The sequence below is a fragment of the Terrapene carolina genome, unplaced genomic scaffold (genome assembly GCF_002925995.2).
Source record: "Terrapene carolina triunguis isolate 2854851 unplaced genomic scaffold, T_m_triunguis-2.0 Scaffold212, whole genome shotgun sequence".
NCBI lineage: Eukaryota > Metazoa > Chordata > Testudines > Emydidae > Terrapene > Terrapene triunguis.
The window spans coordinates 2,733,664-2,754,818 of record NW_020664563.1 but is presented as its reverse complement, the minus strand read 5'-3'; the positions used below and the strand labels follow the sequence as shown (position 1 = coordinate 2,754,818).

At 44.0% G+C, this 21,155-nt stretch overlaps 1 protein-coding gene across 1 annotated transcript in view; it reads left to right on the top strand.

Annotated features, from left to right (window-relative positions):
• The window catches only part of LOC112107422 (tubulin epsilon and delta complex protein 1-like), a 180,318-nt gene that overhangs the window by 48,351 nt on the left and 110,812 nt on the right, over positions 1-21,155 (top strand). Inside the window, exons 4-5 of the mRNA XM_026656188.2 lie at positions 2,579-2,749; positions 10,709-10,807. Coding sequence (XP_026511973.1) covers positions 2,579-2,749; positions 10,709-10,807 — 270 coding nt within the window. The remainder of the gene's footprint in view (positions 1-2,578; positions 2,750-10,708; positions 10,808-21,155) is intronic.

The following is a 21,155-nucleotide window of genomic DNA, read 5'->3' as shown; positions in this document are numbered from 1 at the left end:
TCAGGGAGGGTGAGGTGCTCTGCTAGCAGTTGAGGTGTGAACACCAAGGGAGGAGAAACTGCTTCTGTAGTTGGATAGCCATTCACAGTGTTTGTTTAATCCTGATCTGATGGTGTCAAATTTGCAAATGAACTGGAGCTCAGCAGTTTCTCTTTGGAGTCTGGTCCTGAAGTTTTTTTGCTGTAAGATGGCTACCTTTACATCTGCTATTGTGTGGCCAGGGAGGTTGAAGTGTTCTCCTACAGGTTTTTGTATATTGCCATTCCTGATATCTGACTTGTGTCCATTTATCCTCTTGCGTAGTGACTGTCCAGTTTGGCCAATGTACATAGCAGAGGGGCATTGCTGGCACATGATGGCATATATAACATTGGTGGAAGTGCAGGTGAATGAGCCGGTGATGTTGTAGCTGATCTGGTTAGGTCCTGTGATGGTGTTGCTGGTGTAGATATGTGGGCAGAGTTGGCATCGAGGTTTGTTGCATGGGTTGGTTCCTGAGTTAGAGTTGTTATGGTGCGGTGCGTGGTTGCTGGTGAGAATATGCTTAAGGTTGGCGGGTTGTCTGTGGGCGAGGACTGGCCTGCCTCCCAAGGTCTGTGAAAGTGAGGGATCATTGTCCAGGATGGGTTGTACATCACTGATGATGCGTTGGAGAGGTTTAAGCTGAGGACTGTAGGTGATGGCCAGTGGAGTTCTGTTGGTTTCTTTTTTGGGCCTGTCTTGTAGCAGGAGGCTTCTGGGTACATGTCTGGCTCTGTTGATTTGTTTCTTTATTTCCTTGTGTGACACAGCACAATTTATTGCTGAGCTCCTACAAAAACCTGTAGGAGAACACTTCAACCTCCCTGGACACACAATAGCAGATGTAAAGGTAGCCATCTTACAGCAAAAAAACTTCAGGACCAGACTCCAAAGAGAGACTGCTGAGCTCCAGTTCATTTGCAAATTTGACACCATCAGATCAGGATTAAACAAAGACTGTGAATGGCTATCCAACTACAGAAGCAGTTTCTCCTCCCTTGGTGTTCACACCTCAACTGCTAGCAGAGCACCTCACCCTCCCTGACTGAACTAACTTCGTTATCTCCATACTGATTTATACCTGCCTCTGGAGATTTCCATTACTTGCATCTGAAGAAGTGAGGTTCTTACCCACAAAAGCTTATGCTCCCAATACTTCTGTTAGTCTTAAAGGTGCCACAGGACCCTCTGTTGCTTTTTACAGATTCAGACTAACACGGCTACCCCTCTGATGTAGGAAGTGAATCATCATAGATTCAAAATTTGACCTACCTCTCCAGGTGCAGGAAGCATTCAGGATCCCAGGGTTACCAGCTAATGCTCCCCCGGTAAAGCTGAGACTTTAACTTTTCTTTCAACGTATGTAGAGGTGGAACAGTGTGGCATGTACAGGATCCAGAACACAGAGGTTGATGGATTGAAATAATCTTCTGTTAGCTGCTGCCTCCTTTTCTTTTGGTAGAAGGCAAAACAGAGCTTGGAGAAAATGCTGAGCTTGCCTGCAAGGGCTAAGGGCAAGACACAAGTCCCTTTGTGAGGTCACTGACTCAGCTCCTCTAGCTGACTGGGCTGACATCAGGGTGCAATACTTAGTCAGGTGGTTGCCACACTGACCATAAGACAGAAGATAATTGATTTCTTTCTAGTTTTCCTGTTGCTCAAGATACTCAACAACTACACTGCATACAAATTTTGGATGGAAAAAGCTTTATCTTCCAAAGAATTTTTCTCATAGAAATGCACTGTGCTAACCTGGAGAATTGGGTGTTTCCTTGCATGCAGTTAAATGTGGTTTCTTTGGTTTTCACGTGAAAGCTTCTGCCTTAGAGACAGGGAGGAAGGGACAATCAGCCCGTCAGGTAGGAACCATGCAACATTTTTGCCTGATAGTATTTTTGGCCGAGCGAAGTTGAGGCTTTACACACAACTTGATGGCGTTTCTCTTTTTGTCTCTATGTAATGTGATAACTTTTGAAAACTACATTTGATCAGTTTCAGGACATGTTCTAGGTATCAGTGGGCAGAACCCTGTTGATTTTGGTGAAAGTTGGAAAACGATAAAAATCTCATTTCCACTAAAATCACCCCTTGGTCATTCAGGATACAAGCACGAGGCAGTGGCCTCACAGAAGTCTATGTACAGGAGTAGAGTTACTCTGGATAAAAGGATGAGATAGTGACTTATGGGTTAGGGTTTATGGGCCCCTAATTCCACTTCAGCCAACCTCACCCTAGCTGGGCCTCTAAGGCTGTAACCTAGTAGAATCACTATGGGTTCTGTGGGTAGCGTGTCTTTAGTTACCTTCAAAATTCGTTTTACTTTCCTCCAAAATACTATTATTTTAGGGCATACCCACCATAGGTGCAGAAAGGTCCTATTACTCCTCTACCTCTCCAAAATTTATGACTCATTTTCAGGGGATTCTTTTCTTTTCTGGTGCTGATTATTTTTTTTGGCTGGTGTTTGTCCTGTTCATCCTGTCTGCTATCTACTGCTTAATGACTTGAAAATGTAGACAAAGATTTAAACCATTTTGTTGCTATCTTCTGCTTTTAGTGTGAAGATAATCTCTCTAACAGCTGGAAGGACAGGACCGAAATAGCACTCGAACCTTGTTTGAAAAGAGAAGTAGATGTCAGATATCTCCAGTGGTTAACTGGCAGGCTGCGGTTCCAGTGGCGGAATTTGCACGTTGACCATCAGGAGCAATGTAAACTCTTGCATAAGGTAAAAATTCTTCTGACTCACAGTGGAATTGTTTCTTATTTATGCCCTACCAGTAAATCCCAGGTCTGTAATTAACACTGGTTCACTAGTTTTGTACAGTGTTTTATCTACTCCTGTAAATACAAATATATCCCTCTTCAACCCTCTATGCAAAATCATGAAAAAACTGATGGATTATGTACCATGGCCACAAGGTTATAATCTTTGACTGGCTCTCCCTTTCAGCTTGGCATATTCACCATCCTCCCCACCAAGGTAGGTTCCCTCTGTATTTATCAGAACATGTCTGAGCTTGTTCTTCATGTCCTCCTAATTGGGAGCTGCTTAGCCAGGGCAGAAGTGCAGGTTACTCATACAGCTGCGCAGAAATGTAATGCAAGATGTCCACCTCTCAGTTTTTTATTCAAAGTGTTGGACACAACTTCAGCATCAAAAGTAGCAACAATTGGAAAATTAAATACAATCCCCCTCTTCTTAAAATAGTAGTGAAAGTCTGATTTAAACCAGGAAAGCTAAAGCAATTCCAAATCACAGAGTGGCAGTAGCCTCTGCACAGTCAAGGTTGCAGGTTATTTTCCATTTTAAGCTTGATTTTTGCATGCTCACCTGAAATTTGCAAACAGCTTTGAGCATCATTGCCTGTATGGGTAGAAGGGAAGTCTTAGAGCCGCAACTCCCAGTTGGGAGCATTGATGGCCATGGACGGAAAAATAAATATCTAAAAATACTTTCACTAGTGAAAGACCTTTTTCATATGCTTGGATAACTGAAATAGAGCCACTGGGAACCTCCATAAAGTCTCTGAGGCTATAAATGAGCTTGAGAAATTGCAGCCCAAAGGGAAGCTTTTATCAGAAAGTTCTGAAAGTGAGAACAAGAGGGTTTGAATGAAGATGACTTCTCAGCTTTAATGACTATATATGGCACTACAATCTTAAGACTTTAATGAGTTTTTATTTTGTTTTTTAAATGAATTTATCACTAGTGGAAGGTGTCTGACTGAAAACCTGGAGACTGAAGTCCTTCATGTAGCATTGATTAGGTACTGCGTGTGCAGCAGTGAAGAACTTTTACTACACACTGCCCATGGTAAATGTGGCTCAATCCTGACCTGGAACGAAAGAGGGCAGTTTGTGCTTCATGGCTGATTCAAGTCCTTGATCTCTGTACTGAGGTCCGCAACAATGGTGCCACTTACAAAGGTGTCTTCATGGTGTGGAACTAGAATGGAACTCTCATCCACCCCCTCTCCCCCTGGGAATTGCAGGGTCAAATTGGGATATGCAAATCAAGCTGTTTTTTTTTTGTTTTTTGTTTTTGTTTTTTGTACTGTCCAGCACCCCCCCCAACAGAGATTGTGCTTGGGTCTCAAGAGAATAACTTTTTTGTTGATATGCAAGTCAGAAGAGAATCCAACTAATTCTTTCACCATCATAAAGGCTCTGCACAGCTGGTGACAGTAAAGTGACTGATGCTACAATAGCATATGGGTGATCTGCAACTCGTAGCAGCAAATATCTCCAATGGCCAGTAACGGGACACTAGATAGGGAGGGCTCTGAGTCACTACAGAGAAATATTTCCCAGTTGTCTGTTTCACCCACATGCTGAGGGTCTAACTGATCACCATCTTTGGGGTTGGGAAGGAATTTCCCCCTGGGTCAGATTGGTAGAGACCATGGGTTTTTTTTGCCTTCCTCTGCAGCATGGGGCACGAGTCGCTTGCAGGTTTAAACTAGTGTAAATGATGGATTCTCTCTAACTTGAAGTGTTTAAATCATGTTTTGAGGACTTCAGTAACTCAGCCAGAGTTTATGGGCCTATTATAGGAGTGGGTGGGTGAGGTTCTGTGCCCTGCAATGTGCAGGAGGTCAGACCAGATGATCATGATAGTCCCTTCTGACCTTAAAGTCTATGAGTCTATGATTTCACAAGTAAACTGGCCAGATATAAATCTAAGGTCCCTGGGGATAGAAGTACCTATTTTTGAAGATGATAGGCCAATTTCTGCTCTCTGATGTGTGTACAGAGCTGCCGTTAAAGCTGCATGCATGTAAGTGTAACCCTTCTGCCCCTCTGAGTTGGCAGCAACAAGGGCCGGGTTCAGTATCTAGGGGTTCCTTTTCAATAACGCAATGCAAAACCAGCTCGAGCCCCCACCCAGTGACCTGGGACAATTACATACCACCCCCCGGGCGCCTCTAGGAGGCAATACTTCCCCTCTTGCAAGCACGGAGTCTGAGTGTAGCAAAAGCCTTTTAATAAAGGAGGGAAACAATGTGGCATTATGTTGGGAAAACACCACAAACAGGATTCATAACACAAACCATGAGCAAAAGACCCACCTCCAAGTAAGTTTGGCAATGTCCTTTTCCCCTCAGGGTCTTAAGTCCAATCACCCCAAAGTCCAACAGCCCAAAAGTCTCTGTCCCTGGTCAGTGCTGCCCCAGAGTTCAAAAGTTTTTCTGCAGAGTTTTACCCCCCCAGCCTGGGTGGAAATGCGGGGGGCACACAGGTATTAAGGGGCACCTTACGTGGTCCGAGGCCGACTGCCTCGCCTCTCCGTGGAGTTCTGCTGCAGCCTTCACCACGGAACGGCTCTGCTGTACCAGCCGTTCCATTCCTCCAGCTGTTCCGTGGGCTGCTCCAACCGTCCCCCAAACTGTTCCGCTCTGCCAGCCGCTTAGCAATATATCTTCAGGCTCCCCCACTAGTTAACACAGCACTCAGTGATCTCAGCTCAGTAATTTTAGCTCTTTTAGTGTTTTCAGCTTGTAGTAGGGGAGCCCCAGTGCTGGTGCACCATTAGCCCAAAGTGAATTCAATTCAGCAGCCTCTAGCTAAACTCCTAATGGAATCAAAATTAGCTTTGTTATTCAACAGTGGGGAGAGGAGGCAGTGTAATTGGTGTTCCGGGCCCATACCATCAGGCACACATACCTGTCCCCCACCTTTCTCAATTCACTGGGTTTTGGAACCCATGTCCCTTGTCTAGTGAGTGCTACTTAGGTGATGGTGAGACCCTCTGTCATAAAACAGTTTCATTGTCCTTGATTCACATAATCAGGGTAACAACACTTTATTCCTCTTGCCCCAATATCAGAGAAACTGGGGATCCCACACCTGCGAAAGTGACCATTTTGGGCTGCCGTGGGCTCATGCTAGGCGGGGTGGGTGTGCCTATGCAAACAAGATCAGCCCCTGAAGTTCTTTTCCACACTTGCCATAATTCACCACCAGATGTCAGGGTAGAGCTCATCCTGACTCTGCTTACATAAGGATGGATTTGATCCCTAGTATTCAGTGCATAACCATTAACGATATTACATGTGCTCTGATACCTAGGCACTACAGTGTGAGTTAAGTGCAGAGTAGCAATAACAGTGCGCTGTGTTCTGGATAATTGAAAGATAAAGTTCTAAATGCCTTGTAACAGTGCTCTATTACATATATATATTAATGCTTAGTAGTTAAACATGGTCACAGAAAACACTATATATGCACAAAAGAGTCAAGTTGCAGCTGCTGTGTGCACCATGATTGTATATTTCCTGGCCCCTCTGGATGCGGAAATATGCCATACCATTGCATTAATATAGTTTTTATCATCTAAAATAAGCTGCCATCTATTAAAAGTTTGAGGTTTTTGAGGAATTCCATTTGAAAATTCAGCTTACCTAATCTGATTTGTATATGAGATCTTACTGTTGTGGTATGGTATGAAACCACAGACACCACATGCAAAGGGGGGGTGTAATGTTTTTTGTTGTACTGACAGATTTTCAGAATGATGGCTCTACAAAGTTATAATTATTGCTTTTACTCACTGTGTTTAATAACTTATGAGGATATGTATCTTGAATATTGAACAGAATTTATTATGGCTGATAATGATCTATAGTTTTAGTACACTGGTGGCAACTTTCTACAGATTTCAGTATGTTAATTCAAACTGGTTCTGACAGGCTAGTCTCTGTGTTTGGAGTGTCATTCAACAGACTCTGGGTATGCACTTTAAGTTCATTCTGGTTTTAGAGATACTAGTAATTCTGGCAGTGTTCTGCATGTTAGGTATAGGAAATATTGCTGGAAACCATAATATGGCTAAAGCAGGAAAGGACTTTTTAAGTGTGTCCATTGTAAATTTATATGGAATTGTTTTTAAAACTGATTTTTTTTGTTTTTGTGTCAGAATAAGTATGTGAAAAGAAATATCAGAATTTTCCTGAATTTCAGGAAAACATGATGATTCTCCGTTTGGTATTGTGAGGTATCTCTGTATCTGGTAAAAGGCTCAGACAGAAATTGCTATTGAACTGGAAGAGGGGCAAGTTGTGATCACAGAGGTAAATTCTGTTAATTCAATGAGGTGTCAGATCATGGATTTACAAAATTGGGCACCTGCTCAGAATATAACTATGTCTATTTATACACCAGTGTGAGAAAGTTAAGATATAAACTTGGTAAATTAGAATGCCTGGCACTCAACCCTATGCTGCTGCAGCTTCCTTCTGTTTTTATCCATGCTAGATAGATTAAAGCTAGCATGCATTTGTCTACCTGAGCTGCAGTCACACACTTTGGATTTCAGTATAGACAGACCTTTAGAGAGGAAATGTGGTATCTCATAATTAGGGCCCTACCAAATTCAGGGTCCATTTTAGTTAGTTTCACAACCAGGTGCTTTTAAAATTAGTCCATTTCATGTTTTCAGATGTTTATATCTGAAATTTCATGGTGGTGTAACTGTGGGAGTCCCGACCCAAAAGGTAAGGGTGGGAAGGTCACAAGGCTATTTAGGGGGGTCATGGGATGCCACTCTTACTTCTGCCCTGCTGCTGGCAGTGGCACTGCCTTCAGAGCTGGGTAGCTAGAGAGGAAGGCTGCTGGCTGGGTGCCCGGCTGTAAAGCCAGTGCCACTGCCAGCAGAAGCAGAGAAGTGAGGGTCACAGGGTTCGAGAGGTGGGTTACCATAGGTCCCATTTTCCTGGCAGTCTCCTGCCCCATTGGGGGGATGACAGCTGGAGCCCCCTGCCTTCCCGTGTCGGGGGAGGCGACTGCTTGAGCCGTGGAGCTTCCTGCAGCTGGAGGAGATCCCAGAGGTGGGTGTGACCTGCCCCAAGGGCAGCCCCTGCAGGGAAAGAGGAAGTCATCTCCCTCCCCATCCCCAGAGGACTAGCAGCTGGAGCCCTGTGCAGGGTTATAGATTAGATTTCACGGTCCGTGACACGTTTTCCATGGCTGTGAATTTGTTAGGGCCCTACTCATAATACAAGGACAAAGGGAAGTGAGCAAAACTGAAAGGAGCAATGTTGCACATTATTAAGGACAGAAGGGTTATGATCATCTAGTCTGACCTCCTGTATAATACAGGCTATGGAATTACATCAGACCATTCCTGCATCAATCCCAATAACTGGATGAGCTAGAGCATCTTTTATAAGGATACATCCAATCTAGATTTAAAGACTTCAAGTGATGTAGAATCCACCATATCCGTAGGTAAATATTCCAATGGTTAGTTACCCTCACTGTTTTTAAAAAAAGTGTCTTATTTTTAGTCTGAATTTTTCTGGGTTCAGCTTCTGGCCACTGGATCTTGTTCTGCCTTTGTCTGTTAGATTAAAGACCCCTCTATTGTCAGATATTTTCTCTCCATGTAGGTTCTTCTTGATAATGATTAAGTCCCCTCTTCCACTTCTCTTGGATAAACGAAATAGATTGAGCTTCTTTACTCTATTACTGTAAGGCAGATTTTTCTAGACCTTCAATCGTTCCTAAACCTGATGAAAGGAAATACTTTTTCACATATGCTGCACAATTAGCCTCTGGAAATTCTTACCACAAATTATTGAGGTCAAAAGCTTAGCAGGATTCAGGAAAGGTTTAGACATCTATACAGACTAGACCACAAGACTATTTAGTTATAGTAGTAAATATTTAAAAGAAGTGTACTGAAAGGGTTATATAAACCTTCATGCTTCAGAGCATAAACCAGCTTCAACCAAAGGAACTTTCCCTTGTGGACAAGTTATCACATAACTGCATTTGCAGAATTTCTTGTATCTTCTGCTGAAAGATGTGGTACTAGCTACTGTCAGAGGATGCTGGGCTGGGTGGACCTGGCCTCATTTGGTCTGGCAGGTCCTGTGGCAGCACATGATCCCCACATGCTTTCAGCAGAGAGCTTGGAACTTTCTGAAACGCAGCGCTCATTAGAGCAAGGTTATATGAAGAGCTACTTTCTTGCCACTCCAACCCATTTTTTTCATTAGCAGCTTAAAAACGACTCTGAGTCCCCCAAGATTAATTTATTTTTCTTGATATTGTTTCCCTCTTTCAGCCTGATGTTGGGCTTTAGTAGTAATGGCAGGCCTTACATATAAAATACACTACCATAAGCCTCCTTTATAGTGTGTTAAAAAAGGAGGCTTATGGTAGTGTATTTTATATGTAATGCCTGCCATTGTGCCATCTTATGGGATTCAACTTGTTCTGTGGCCCTGTGTGTTGTGGGTCTGTTACCTCCCCAAGAAGGTGTTAGCCCAGAAGGCAGAGTTTAAATACCAGGTCTTCTATGGCAGCAAAATGTCTATTTTTGGCAAATGTGTGCCCTGTTCCTGATGCCTGTTGGAGGGGCTCTTCTAAGTCCTGTTTAATCTGTGTACCCTTCTGCCCAAGAGCCCAGGAAAACTGTCTTTAGGCTTTCATGATGAAGGAATTGCTTTGACCCTTTACAATGGTACCAATGTTAGGTCCATTCCAATCAAGTACTCCGACTTGGTTGAAGACCCTGATGTCCTTCACGTCACTATGTCCTAAGATCTCTTTGACGTGACTTTTGATTGATGAGAGGTCAGATCTGAATCCTAGTTCCAGAAAGCCTAAGGATTCGGTGCCATAATACATCAGGATGGAGGAGAGTCCAGAACTGAATAAAGGGAAGGAAGCAGCAGCGACATGATTTAGAGTGAGAGAAATGCATTTGGAGCTGTTTCTTTTTTAAAAACTTCCGCACAGACCTGTGTGTTGTGCCAGAGGATTGCCACCAGAAGTGAGTTTTGAAAAAGGAATACCAGAATCATGTTAAGTTTCAAGGAGACAGGATAATTAATCATCAATTTAAAATATTTGTCAATCCCTAAGTGCATGATAATAGTAATATTAGAACAAGGGAAGAAAAGCAACTAACATTCTTATGTCATGTGGACAGAAATATTAATGAAATGTGAAAGATTGTATGACAAATGTGCACTAGTATCTTGTCTGACAGCTGCAGTTATTACAGTAACAAAGGGATCAGCATTGAATAGAGGGAATTGCTTTTTATTGTTCCCCTGACTAACTTGGGAAGATTCTTCCTCATATAATTGATGATGATATCATCAAAACAGCTGGGGCAAGTTTCTGGCAGCATCAGTAAAGAGCTAGTTATGATTTACAGCAAAGATTTAATATACCTAATGGCATTTTCTGCATTAAGGGAAGAGATCAGAAGCTATACATTGTGTATAGCTCTAACAGGTATGTGTGTAAATGTGTTAATAACTTTTTAATGCTTTACAAATATTTTAGGTGAATTCTGTTATGGGGTAAAAGTATTAGACCCTGAAACACCTTGGGAAGTGAAGCCCTCTGACTTTAAACCAGGCAGCAACAGTGGAAACTTCCGCATGCCACCTGGCTAACACTGCTGACATAGTGAGACCATTTTATGAGTAAGAAGGTTGTTCACTCCGCAGGGTCATTCAGCCTTGGTTTCTAGGACACCGTCACAAATAGGGCCGATTCAGCAAGTGGCAGTTGTGTGTGCACCTGTCTGTTGGGAATTGGGTCATGACCACCAATTCACTTCATGTAAGCCGCCAAGGAGCCTTCAGATAGTACCAGCTTTCAGTCATTAACGACCTGGTCTGTTTATATTTATTTGTATCTGTTTATCTAATTTTGTCTGTTGCAGATTCATTCTTACACTAGTGGCTGTCATATGGATCAGACCATCGGTCATTTCTCTGTCACAGAAACCGATCTCATTAGACAACCAGATAGCTACAAACAGGTAATGCTGTGGTACTCGATCACGTTTTGTACTCTGATGCTCAACAGTCCTTATACACATACTGGTCTACATTCCACAGAAAATGAGGCAGTTTCTAACATATTTTCATCTTTAACTGCCATGCTGGGTTGCCCATTTTTAGATGCTGAGCTTCCAGCATCAGACAGCTCTGGGAATTCCTCTTGTTCTAAGTTTTATAGGCATTCTGAGATAGTGGAAATTAAGCATGGAAGTCTTTCCCTACGCAACTGATCAGCTGCCTGTACCCGAACAAATGAGGACAAGGCAGGACAAAAATTATAATGAAAATCTCCAGATCACTTTATTAACAAATATGGGAGCAGGTGACTACAGATGTTTTCTGTTTGTGACTTCTGTGTTTCTAGGACATTTGTGGGCCCGGGGGAGTCCCGTCTATAATAAATGGGGGCTTTGGTTTTGTTACTCATTGCTGTAACTGGTTCAGAACGACAATAAATATGTTCTAAGGATAATCTGATATGAAGCTTTTAACACCTTGTATGTCCCTTTCATTATCCTATCACAAACTTGCATACGTAGGAAGTCCTGGTGAAGGCTGATGCTCTGTACTTTCAAGGGACCTAAAATTTGTCCTGTCTCTGCAAAGTCTGTGTAATTCTTTGTGTCTCTTCTTCCTCCTCAAAACAAAGGTTTCAGTGTAACTGCAAAAAGCTAGCTGCCTAGTACTTTTGAGCAGCTCTTCAGTAACAAACTAGTGTGCAGTTGCCAGGGCAGAACCGTTTCAAATATCAAGTTTCCAACTGGCTGTTATAAGCAGTGAGCAAAATAATGCCCTATGAAAATTAACAGAAATACCTTTTGTCACACTGTCTGGAGTGGCTCACGACCGTGAGTGCCTACCTCAGGACAGACTGTCCAAAGAAGGGCAGACATCCCAAACTGGTGACATGTTCTATAATTAGATTTCACCAAGCCAGTATCAAATGTGAACTACTGGGTCACTGTAACAGTCTTACCATGGAATCATAGACAGTCCCCTTTCACAATCCAGTCTGTCTTGCCACCCAGGCAAGCTGGACTATGTGATAAATGGTCACTTACACCAACAAACACAAATATTCCAGGCTACACCCAGTCCCAAGAGACCAGTCACTCACCCAGGTTGATTTACATCCTAGATCTCACACCAAAGACAATGCTTGTAGCCAATTCTGTAGTAAACTAACTAAAGGCTTATTATCTAGGAAAAATAAATGAGAGTTTTTAGAGATTAAAGCAGGTAAAATATATGTACATGTGAGTACCAGTTTTTAATTGCAAATGGTGGCAGAGATGTAGTAATCTGCTAGTTTCCCAAAAGTGTCTCAGGGCTACCCAGAATAACTCTCTTGATCTCCATCTTCTTGTTTGGTTATTCTCCTCTGTTAGAATCCAAACAGTCCAGAGATGATGGACTTTTCTTTGTGTCAACAAATTGACAGTTTGGCTACCCACATGGGCTCTTTCTTTGATGGCAGAGAGACCAGAATGCATTTAGAGTCTTTGATCTCTGATCATCACATATAATGACCGCTTGCTTTGAAATGCGCAAGATTTGGTATTTTTGTGTTAAAGTTTTTCATTTACATTACACAAGGCTTCTTTCTCTTAGGAAGGGTTATTTAGTTACAGGGGTATATACAATGTAGATGTTTTCTATTACATTCTAACAGGATACAGATAAATGAAAACGATGCATGCAAAATCCTATGAAGTTTAAACATCAAATATATTCTTATATATTTAACAATCACTTTGATCAGTACTAATACACAAGTGAATTGGCATGAGCATGAGCTGGAACCTGGTCGGCCAGCATCAAGCCTTTGATTTGCAATATTATTGGTTTTTTTAAAAGATTATTACTTGTGTTCTGTGTCCTTAAAGCATCTGAGTTTCAAATACTAGTGCAGACAGCAAGCAGCACAAGTTAGCTTGTGCATTGCCAAATAGTTTTGGTATGAAGTTTGTGAAATTTGTTTTTCTCTCAAAGTAATGTGACATTTTTATTAATGTCACCTTAAATAACTAGCTTTACGGATCACTAAAAAGAGGCAGCACATCAGTTTGTCGTATTGTAATGTACCTCGTTGGTAGATGGTATTATAAATAAATTCCTGTTTTGGGTATCATTCAACGGACAGAAATGTAGAGTGGATCAAAGTGTCAGAAATTAGCTACTATAGAAAGAACATTGGGCTGGTTTTTACTGATGCCAATAATTCATTTTCATCGGAGATTTCCTGTGAGAGAACTTGTTCTGACCGATAATAAAACAAGAGATTTCATTCTGAGAGACAAAATGTGATAGAATACAGATAGCTATGATGTTAAAAAGTGGAAAAGTCGTGTAACCCCCTTCATGTTCACTTGTTTAAAATTACCATCTCTTGGGTTTTTGGCTATAAAAGTCTTTTTGTCATAGTTTATACATGGACTTTACCAACCATTATTCTTATGTCGTCTTGAATTTCTGTGCAGGCTTCATAGGAGGAGAATTTTCCATTTGTAATAGAATCTTTGCCACTTTCTCACTAGTCAGGGATTAAGCCATATTCCAATTTGGTTAATTGTGTTCTGTTTACACAAATGTCTCCTGCAATTTAAACTGCGTGTGATATTGTTTTTCACTTCCCATGTCAGTGGTTGGGTAGAGTTTGTGTGATCTGTTAGATTATGTGTTCAGTCCTGAGATGGCAGTACTTCACTGGTTGGTGAAGTTATTCCTGTGTTTTTGGGATTGGAAAGTACTTTATAAATGTCGAATGCTTGGATTTTAGGGGATAACAGTGTGTCCTCACCATTTACCAGGGGATTTACACACCCAATTCCTGTTGGCAGCTGGAAGAGAGTGTAAATACCCTCTGCATCAAGAGACTGCTTTGACTTTCTCTGGCATGTAAATTATTGGGTTAGTTGATTGTGGATATGCCTTGGCAGCAGGGCCGGTGCAACCTATTAGGCGACCTAGGTGGTCGCCTAGGGCACTAGCATTTGGGGGGCGGCATTTTCTTCAGTGGCGACCGCGGCGGCCGGAGTCGGCATTTAGGCGGAGGGAGCTGGGGCAGGGGGGCACAGGGAGGGCCACCTGCAGCAAGTAAGGGGGGGGGCAGGCACGCAGGGGAACTCCGCGCCCCAGCTCACCTCTGCTCCGCCTCCTCCCCTGAGCACGCCGCCCCGCTCTGCTTCTCTCCCTCCCAGGCTTGCGGCGCCAAACAGCTGATTGGCGCCGCAAGCCTGGGAGGTGGGAGAAATGGAGCAGCGACGGCGTGGTCGGGGAGGAGGCGGAGCAGAGGTGAGCTGGGGTGGGGAGCTGCCGCACGGCTCCCCGGGCCGGGGGGGTGGGGAGCTGCCACGGGGGGGGGACGGGACGCCTCAGGGCGGGGAGGGGAGAGGGCGCAAGGTGGAAGTTTCGCCTAGGACATGAAACATCCTTGCACTGGCCCTGCTTGGCAGCCATTGCTGAGAGCAGCAGATGGGGTCAAGAGTACCTCTGTATGCCCCCCCCCCTTGCTGTGTGGTGCATAAGCAGAGATTCCAGCATTCAGCCCTGCTCCTCTCCTTCCTCCTAAAGGTCGAGGGCCCTGCGAGCTGATTGCTGTTGCCAGCCCGTGGTGACAGGTGCCAAGCATTTCACCAAAGAAATGCCAGAGCTTTGCCTAGTGATGAAGACAGCCTGTGTCTGCCCTTGCTCGTGTGTCATCTGTTGAACTCAGAAGCTGATTGGATCAGGGAGTTTATCTTGTTGTCTGTAAAGCTCCTGGCATGCTTCTGGCACAATCTAAGGCTCTAAGCGATAAATAGCAATAAGAGTCTTGGGTGTCTTTTATAGGTTTTTGGGCTAGTGGTTGCTGTTCACTGTCTTGTGACATCCCAGGTTTGATTCAGGGTTCTGGCCTCTGTCACTGTGGGCGATGATAGTCTTGGAGTGCTGTGGGTCTTCCAAGTAGCAGCATTGTCTCTGAAGGAGTGGTTGTGTTCATTTCCTGCCTATAAGGACACTGGCCGTGATGTGGGATAAACATGATAATCCTTCATACCTGGAAAGACAATGTAAGCCCATTCTTATAACATGTCTAAAAGAAATTTGTCTTAGTTCTACATTACATTGTCACTATCTCTGGTGATTTACTTCGCGCTAATAAAATATATGTTGTCCTTCCGACCTGTTCAATTAACATTCTCATCACAAGTGTGACCACACAGAGATCAATGAACTTTAAGGAAAAGCAACCCATTTACTGCCACCCACTCACCCACCCACACCTTTTCTCTCTCTCTCACTGTTTTATGTGTAGAACTCAATCTTGTTTTGTTCTGCTTTGAAAGATTAAAGGCTGCAAGCAGAACTGAGGTCACTGGTAAAATGCTGGTGGCACTAGAGAGATCAGTGTAATTGTTAAAGTAATAAGTAAAGCAGTCACCTTTAAATGCCAGTAAATCAATCTACTGTGTGCAAGATCAAATACAGCAAATAAATAATGGCAAGGAACTGACAAATGAACCTTAACAGAAACTCATTAACACTTAGATGTGAATAGCTTGTCATTTGGTTTCAGAATTTTGTTATGAAAATATTTATACTCATCACATGTTGACCAAAACATTTCTCTATTTTAAATGTATTTTCCTTAAAGCTTTTTTGCGTGTGAAGTTAGTACAGAATAAGCTTGGGTGTGGATTTAAAGAGCAGTGGCTGTTTAACATTGACTCCTTGGGTGGATGCTCATTCTGCACTGAGGGCTTGTCTACACTGGCACGCTAAATCAGTGCCACTGAAGTCAATAGCAGCATGCTCTCCTGTTGACTTCAGTACTCCACCTCCCCGAGAGGCGGAAGATGCTCTCCCACCGACATAGTGCAGTGTAGATACCAAGTTAGGTTGATATAAGCTATGTCGCTGGGGGGATGGAGGTGATTTTTCACACCCCTGAATGACATAACTTACATTGTCTAGAGCGGCAGTGTAGACCAGGCCTAAGAGTGCCATTGTGAGGTTTAGCTTAGTCCACTTTAAAGTCCAGTTTTGTTATGGGGTCTACAGGCCCCACACTAAACCAGGGCATGGCATAGAGCAATACTGGGCTAGGGAGGCTCTGCCCCTCAACAGGTGCAAGGCATGCTCTCAGTGGAGGAACAGTTTCAAAGGACACTCATAGTGCAGGAAAGTGGGGAATGAGCTGCATGTGGCAACAGGAAGCAAGGCTAATGCTGAGAGCTGTGCCAGGAGTGGTAACAGCTTTGTGAAGACTGCTTTAACGGCAGGGACTTGCATTTCCTCCCCTTCTTTGGGAATTGAAAGCCCTAAAATAGATTGACTGAACAGGACACTAAGGGGATGTCTGCACAGCAATTAAATACCCGTGGCTGGTATTTGGGGGTTGGACTAGATGACCTCCTGAGGTCCCTTCCAACCCTGATATTCTATGATTCATGTCAGCTGACTTGGGTTTGTGGAGCTTGGGTTGCAGGACTGTATAACTGAGTAAGTGATTGACTTCAGACACAAAAGGGGAGGGTCCCAGAGCCCAGGCTCCAGCCTGAGCCCGAATGTGTACACTGCAATTTCACAGTCTTGCAGCCCAAGTCCTGCAAGCCTGAGTCAGCTGATATGGGCCAGCTGCAGATGTTTAATTGCGGTGTAGACATACCCCAAAAGACTGAGGAGAGTCTGCTAAATCAGTGACCATGCCCCAAACTAAGGAGCTCCAGACTGGTAGGAAGTGACTCGGGGGAAACATAATTTGGGGTAGTTCAGTAACTGGGTTGGACACTTTGATAAACTCGTAAGGCACTGGGTTAGGACCTGGTAGAGTGGTGGGCCCAGGTCCCCCTATCTTGTCCCGCCTCTCTCTCTCTCTCTCACCCCCACCCCCCACTCCTTTGCAGTCACTGAACTCTGGGGAAGCAATGAGAGCATAAGGGGGTGATTGAGGCTCCAACTGGGGCCCCCCTCTGGAATGACTAGGCCAGCATAAACCATAAGAATCATAGAAGATTAGGATTGGAAGAGACCTCAGGAGATCCTCTAGTCCAGCCCCCTGCTCAAAGCAGGACCAACCCCAACTAAATCATCCCAGCCAGGGCTTTGTCAAGCCAGGCCTTAAAAACCTCTAAGGATAGAGATTCCATCACCTCCCTAGGTAACCCATTCCAGTGCTTCACCACCCTGCTAGTGAAATAGTGTTTCCTAATTTCCAACTTAGACTTCCCGCACTGCAACTTGAGACCATTGCTTCTTGTTCTGTCATCTGCCCCCACTGAGAACAGCCTAGCTCCATCCTCCTTGGAACCCCCCTTCGGGTAGTTGAAGGCTGCTATCAAATCCTCCCCTCACTCTTCTCTTCTGCAGACTAAATAAGCCCAGTAGTTCCCTCAGCCTCTCCTCGTAAGTCATGTGCCCCAACCCCCTGATCATTTTCGTTGCCCTCGGCTGAACTCTCTCCAATTTATCCACATCCTTTCTGTAGTGTGGGCCCCAAAACTGGATGCAGTACTCCAGATGTGGCCTCACCAGTGCCGACTAGAGGGGAATAATCACTTCCCTCGATCTGCTGGCAGTGTTCCTATTAATGCAGCCCAATGTGCCATTAGCCTTCTCATGTCCAGCTTCTCATCCACTGTAATCCCCAGGTCCTTTTCTGCAGAACTGCCACTTAGCCAGTCGGTCCCCAGCCTGTAGCAGTGCATGGGATTCTTCTGTCCTAAGTGCAGGACTGCACTTGTCCTTGTTGAACTTCATCAGATTTCTTTTGGCCCAATCCTCCAATTTGTCTAGGTCACTCTGGACTTTATCCCTACCCTACAGCGTGTCTACCTCTCCCCCAAGCTTAGTGTCATCCGCGAACTTGCTGAGGGTGCAGTCCATCCCATCGTCCAGATCATTAATGAAGATGTTGAACAAAACCGGCCCCAGGACCAACCCCTGGGGCAGTCCGCTTGACATCGAACCGTTGATTGCTACCCGTTGAGCCCAACGATCTAGCCAGCTTTCTATCCAGTTTATAGTCTATTAATCCAATCCATACTTTTTTAACTTGCTGGCAAGAATATTGTGGGAGACAGTATCAAAAGCTTTGCTAAAGTCAGGATATATCACATCCACTACTTTCCCCATATCCACAGAACCAGTTATCTCATCCTAGAAGGCGATCAGGCATGACTTGCCCTTGGTGAATCCATGTTGACTGTTCCTGATCACCTTCCTCTCCTCCAAGTGCTTCAAAATGGATTCCTTGAGGAGCTGCTCCATGATTTTTCCAGGGACTGAGGTGAGGCTGACGGGTCTGTAGTTCCCCAAATTCTCCTTCCCTTCTTCCCTACTAGGCCAGCAGCCTTTCCTGCTACAAGTACCTTTTTCACTTCAGATCTACACCTGACCTTATTCTGCATTAACTTCCTATGTAAACAAATCCTTAATTTAAGGAACCTCTGATGTAAGTATTTAACTTCCAGATCTTGATGGCAAATGAATGAACCTATCTGATTTCATGTAGGTTCTACACATAAACAAATCTGTGCCCATGAACAATCCAATGTCATGGCATGAGTGCACATCTTTCTTTGTAGGAAGAACTCTAAGAAGTTGAGATTTTTTTTTTTTAATAGTGCAGTGGAGTACGTACAAATATCTAATCTCATAGGGTGTGATTTTTGGGAGGGCTCAGCTCTCCCAATTCTTGTTAAGTCAATCCTTACAGATCACTCACATGTTATAGTAAGCAGCATATGTGCATTGTGCATAGGGTCTACGTAAATCAGGTGGGATTTTGTAATTCTCATCAAAACTGGGAAGTTAAAAGGGATTGAATAATAAGCAAGTTTTAGGATAAGTCTATTCTGGTTCCTAGATCTCCTGACCACTTCCACTGAAAAAAGCAGGTGTCCCAGGTAGCTGTTACAGATTGGTTGTTTACAGTGGTTTTTTCTTTTTCTTTCTGTGAATGAGTTACCTGTGGATTGATTTTTTGCAATTGAGTAAAGAGCTTCTGTTTCAGCTGGACAGCATACCTTCAGATTGTTGTTAGGAATGGTTTTGCTTTGTACGGTTTCCAGCAATGATAGATTGAGCCCTTTCTAACGGTTGAGCTGTGAGATATCTGAGGCACGTTTTCACAGTCATGTGTGTGTGCACAGGGCTGTCTGTAGGCATATTCACTTGTGTATATAATATGATGTGTATTTTTCAAAGCTCCTTAACTGTACACAGGCAGGTTGAAAATTTGACTGAGCACATGCAAAGGCTCCATGCACACATTTTGTGTATAGATTTTGTGCACTTGCTACTATCATGTAAAAGCACCACCTCCTGGAAGCGATGCCAAGACAATGCAGCTAAAGCAAGGCCACTAATCTAATCTGTCTTGGTTCTTATAGTGGCACTCCTCATCATAGTATTGGACTGTCGCCAGAAATGGATTCTAAGCCACTGGCTACCTGAAGGCTTGTCTACATGAACAGTTAGGTCACGGCAAGATTGGGGGGAGGGATAGCTCAGTGGTTTGAGCATTGGCCTGCTAAACCCAGGGTTGAGAGTTCAATCCTTGAGGGGGCCACTTAGGGATCTGGGGTAAAAATCTGTCTGGGGATTGGTCCTGCTTTGAGCAGGGGGTTGGACTAGATGACCTCCTGAGGTCCCTTCCAACCCTAATCTTCTATGATTCTATGATTCTAAGATGGGGTGTGAATTCACCCCACATTAGCCTGCTGCAGACTGTCTGTGTGGACCCTGCTGATGCACATTAACCATCTGTCCTGTTTAGTTTGATTAGTCCTGATTCAAGCTCAGGATCCACATGAGCAGTTAGTCTGTGGCAGGCTAATGAGGAATAGATTAACATCCCAGTTTGCCAAAAATGAAATGTTTGTGTAGACAAGCCCTCAGATGCGAATGGATTGTTTGTGTAGACAAGCCCTCAGATTGCGAATGGAATAGGCAAATGGAATAATTACAGTTTTACCCACATGCTATCTTGGAACTGGGTGGGTGTGACATTAATGAAATGTTCCCACTGGCCAAAGGACATTGTAAGCTGCAGCTAGGTATTAAAAAAAAAAAAGGGGTGACAGGAAGAAACTGACCAGAGCAAACCCTCTTGACACTTGCTGGTAGCCCAGTCCTTGATCGCTTAAGTGACTTGCCACAAGGACATGCTCTGGCCCACAGGGCTGCCTGTGACCTTCACCATAGGTCTGTGGAACACACAGACTTATCAAGGAACCGTCAAGTTAATATACGGCACTGGCCTTTCAATTTGATTAGATGCACTTGAACCAACAGACACATCTCTGAAGGTGAAGGGATGCCAATGGGAAATGTCATGTCCATTCTGTAATCCCAGCCAAGATATTTCAGTAGTCAAATTTAGTTCATGAGTTTTATGCTGTGTGTAAGATAGACCAAGAGACTTATTTTCCCCTGAATTATGATGATTCTGGGGCAAGTTCTCTGTTGCTGAAAGAAGATACTTGTATAGTGCACTGTCACCACCCAGGTGGTGTCTAGAATACTTTGGCAGCCATTGTATGAAGGACATACTTTGCTAGTTATCTTTTAGATGCAGGGCCAAATCTTCAGCTGGTGTAAATTGGCATAGATCCTTTTTCTTCAGTGGCGCTACACCAATTAACGCTAACTGAGGACCTGGCCCTCATTATTCTTCTACTCTTCTTTGAGTGCTCGCTCATATTGATTCCAATTAGGTGTGTGAGCACTGTGTGCACAGTCGCTGGAAGCAACTAGCAACATCCATTGGGTCAGCAGTGGAGCCGCGCCTTCATGGTGCCGCATACAGGGCCCTGCTGACCCACCGCCTCTCCAGTTCCTTCTTACCATCAGTGTCGGTTGTTGGAACGCTCCCTCTCTCGCTTGTCGAGTGATCCCATAGTAGCTTTCGCTTATTTTTTCTTGTAAATAGTTTAGATAGTTGTAGTGTAGATAGATATGTCTTAGTGGTTATAGGGGGTTCTTCTCCCCGTTTTTCCTTTCCCTTCCCCTGGGGCTGGGGCATGTCTCGGTCCCATGGATTTAAACCATGTGAGGTCTGCCAAAAACTAATGCCCAAAGGCGACTCACACACAACCTGTCTAAAGTGTCTGGGTGAGTCCCACCAAACAGACAGGTGTAAGATCTGCAGGAGTTTTCATCCCTGCACTAAAAAGGAAAGGGACCATAGATTAAAGCTCCTGTTGATAGAGGTAGCCCTGCGACCGCAATCGGAGTCGAGCCAAGGGATCCGGCACCGGGCTCCTCCGAGTCAGTACACAGCACACTGCCTTCGATTAGGATTAGGGAGTCCCGACTCTTGGGCTACAGACCCTCTGTGAT